The 2081-nt window shown below is 37.1% G+C and overlaps 1 protein-coding gene across 1 annotated transcript; it reads right to left on the reverse strand.

Moving 5' to 3' along the window:
* LOC109841907 lies at positions 8 to 1068 on the reverse strand. Its single transcript, XM_020410829.1, has 2 exons — positions 69 to 1068; positions 8 to 18 (listed from the first exon to the last, which is right to left on the reverse strand). The coding sequence occupies exons 1-2, from the start codon at positions 1066 to 1068 to the stop codon at positions 8 to 10; spliced, it is 1011 nt and encodes a 336-aa protein (XP_020266418.1).

Genomic DNA, 2081 nt, shown 5'->3' on the forward strand with positions numbered 1-2081 from the left:
TGTAATCCTAGCCTTTTGCTGATAAAAGGATAGCTCACAAGCTAATAGCTTACTGTATTTGGAAATACAACACTTTTCTTTTCTGATGAGTACAGAGTTAAGGGGATCAGATTGCAATTTCATTTGTACTTCATCAACTTCAGTTTTAGCTCTTAGGACCTGTTCACTTATATTGCTAAAATGCCTTTTGTTTAGTCCTTTAAGAGACTCTTTAAGTTTCTTCAACTTTGAATGCACGGAGAACATTTTGCAACCTCTCACAGGAGTCTCCCAAATTGCTTTTACTGTAGGAAGAAATTCATCATGTTTTATCCACATTTTGAAGAATTTAAAAGGTTTTTTCCCCTGAACTTTGTCTTCATAAACATAAACAAGAGCTGGAGAATGATCTGAAAAACTTGGAAGCATGTACTCAACATGACTTGCATTGTACTTGCTAATCCAGAGATCATTTACTAAAGCCCTATCCAGCCTACACCACACTCTAGAATCAGAATCTTGCTTGTTGTTCCATGTATAGAAACAGTCAATAGTTTTGAGGTGAGATAACTGACAATCTTCAATGAACCTGCAGAAATCATTTGTATCATTATCAGTTAACAAGGTACCTCCCAGTTTTTCTTCATTACTGATCATGACATTGAAGTCTCCACAAAGTAGCCATGCTTGATTTCCAATTGCCTGTTTGATCTGAGTTAATTCCAACCACAAACTTTTTCTGGCTTCTTGATGATTGAAGCCATATACTGTAGATAAGATGCTATTGAAGTTACCATCCTTTGAATTAACAGAGCATGTAACTTGCTGAGGGGAGTAATACAGCACTTGAATGTCTAGGATATCAGGATCCCACAAAGTGAGGATTCTAGCTTTAGTAGAGCTATTTGCATTTGAAAACCAACTCCAATTCTTTGCAATCTTATTAGCAGCCACAGAAACCTTTGTGTCACTTATTTTTGTTTCAAGAAGAGAGAAGAAAGAAAGATGATATTGCATAATATGGCATTTTGCCAAGTGCTGTTTAGGGGACTTATTTAAGCCCCTAACATTCCAAAAGGAGAAATTCATGCTGATTTACCTCCCCTATCAATTGTAGAGGGATCAAAGTCATTTGCTTCATTGTTCAACAGAGAAAAAGGATTCATAATCATGGAATTCTTCCTCTCTTGATTCTGGATTTGTACCCTTGAAGCTACATATTGTGATTTCCTGCTGGTATTAGCGTGCACAACATGCACAGAACAGTGTTCTCCAGATAATCCAGAATTGATACTTTGCTGACAAATACCAATATCCTTTCCTGTGGACTGATTTATCTCCTGCAGTTTCTCCTTTCCTTTCCTATATTTTACTAATCCCTTTTTCATTCCACAGATTGAGTTTTAGTGCAGGAAACTGGATCCACATAGGGTAAATGTGTTCATCAACTTTTTCAAGATCCTCCCCCATAGACCATGCTTTTAATAGGAATGGTCTTGAACCAAAAAACCAAGGTCCACTCATAAGAACTTCATTCATTTCATCTTTGCTATTGAAATTAAAGAGAAAAACCCCTGGCTTAAGAAGACAGATTTCAGGAATTGCAAGATGTGCCCAGACTTTTTTAACAAAATTTTCCATTGCTTTGAATCTTACATTGATACCTAGAACTTGACCAACAAGTGAGAATTTCCAAAGAGAGGCTCCTTCATTCCATTCATCATCATCAAAAGTGACTGTATCGACTGTTTCAGAAGGAATGTAGCTCAAATCCAAGCCGCAACCTGGTTTTCTATTGTCTGAAAAGAGACTCGCCCAACTTTTCTTTTCATTCCCACCAGAGGTAGAAACAGTAGGATTCAAATTGTCACTATTGTCCAATGTAACAGTAGTTGAAACAGGCTTCGTAGCAGAAATCAATGGAATAGTATCACTTTTATCAGAAGGAATTGATTTTGAAGCAGAAAACAAAGGACTAGGATTAACTTCTCTTGGCGAATCTGGACATTGAAGACGAGAGAGAGAATCTGGACATTGAAGACGAGAGGAGGAACCCTCTTTCACCAGATCTACTTCATCAGCCCAAGTAATTTTATTAGAGC

The sequence above is a fragment of the Asparagus officinalis genome, chromosome 5 (assembly GCF_001876935.1).
Source record: "Asparagus officinalis chromosome 5, Aspof.V1, whole genome shotgun sequence".
NCBI lineage: Eukaryota > Viridiplantae > Streptophyta > Magnoliopsida > Asparagales > Asparagaceae > Asparagus > Asparagus officinalis.

Excerpts from the sequence above, each read along its gene's own strand:
- LOC109841907 (XM_020410829.1), bottom strand. The coding sequence starts at position 1,068 with ATGAATTTCTCCTTTTGGAATGTTAGGGGCTTAAATAAGTCCCCTAAA.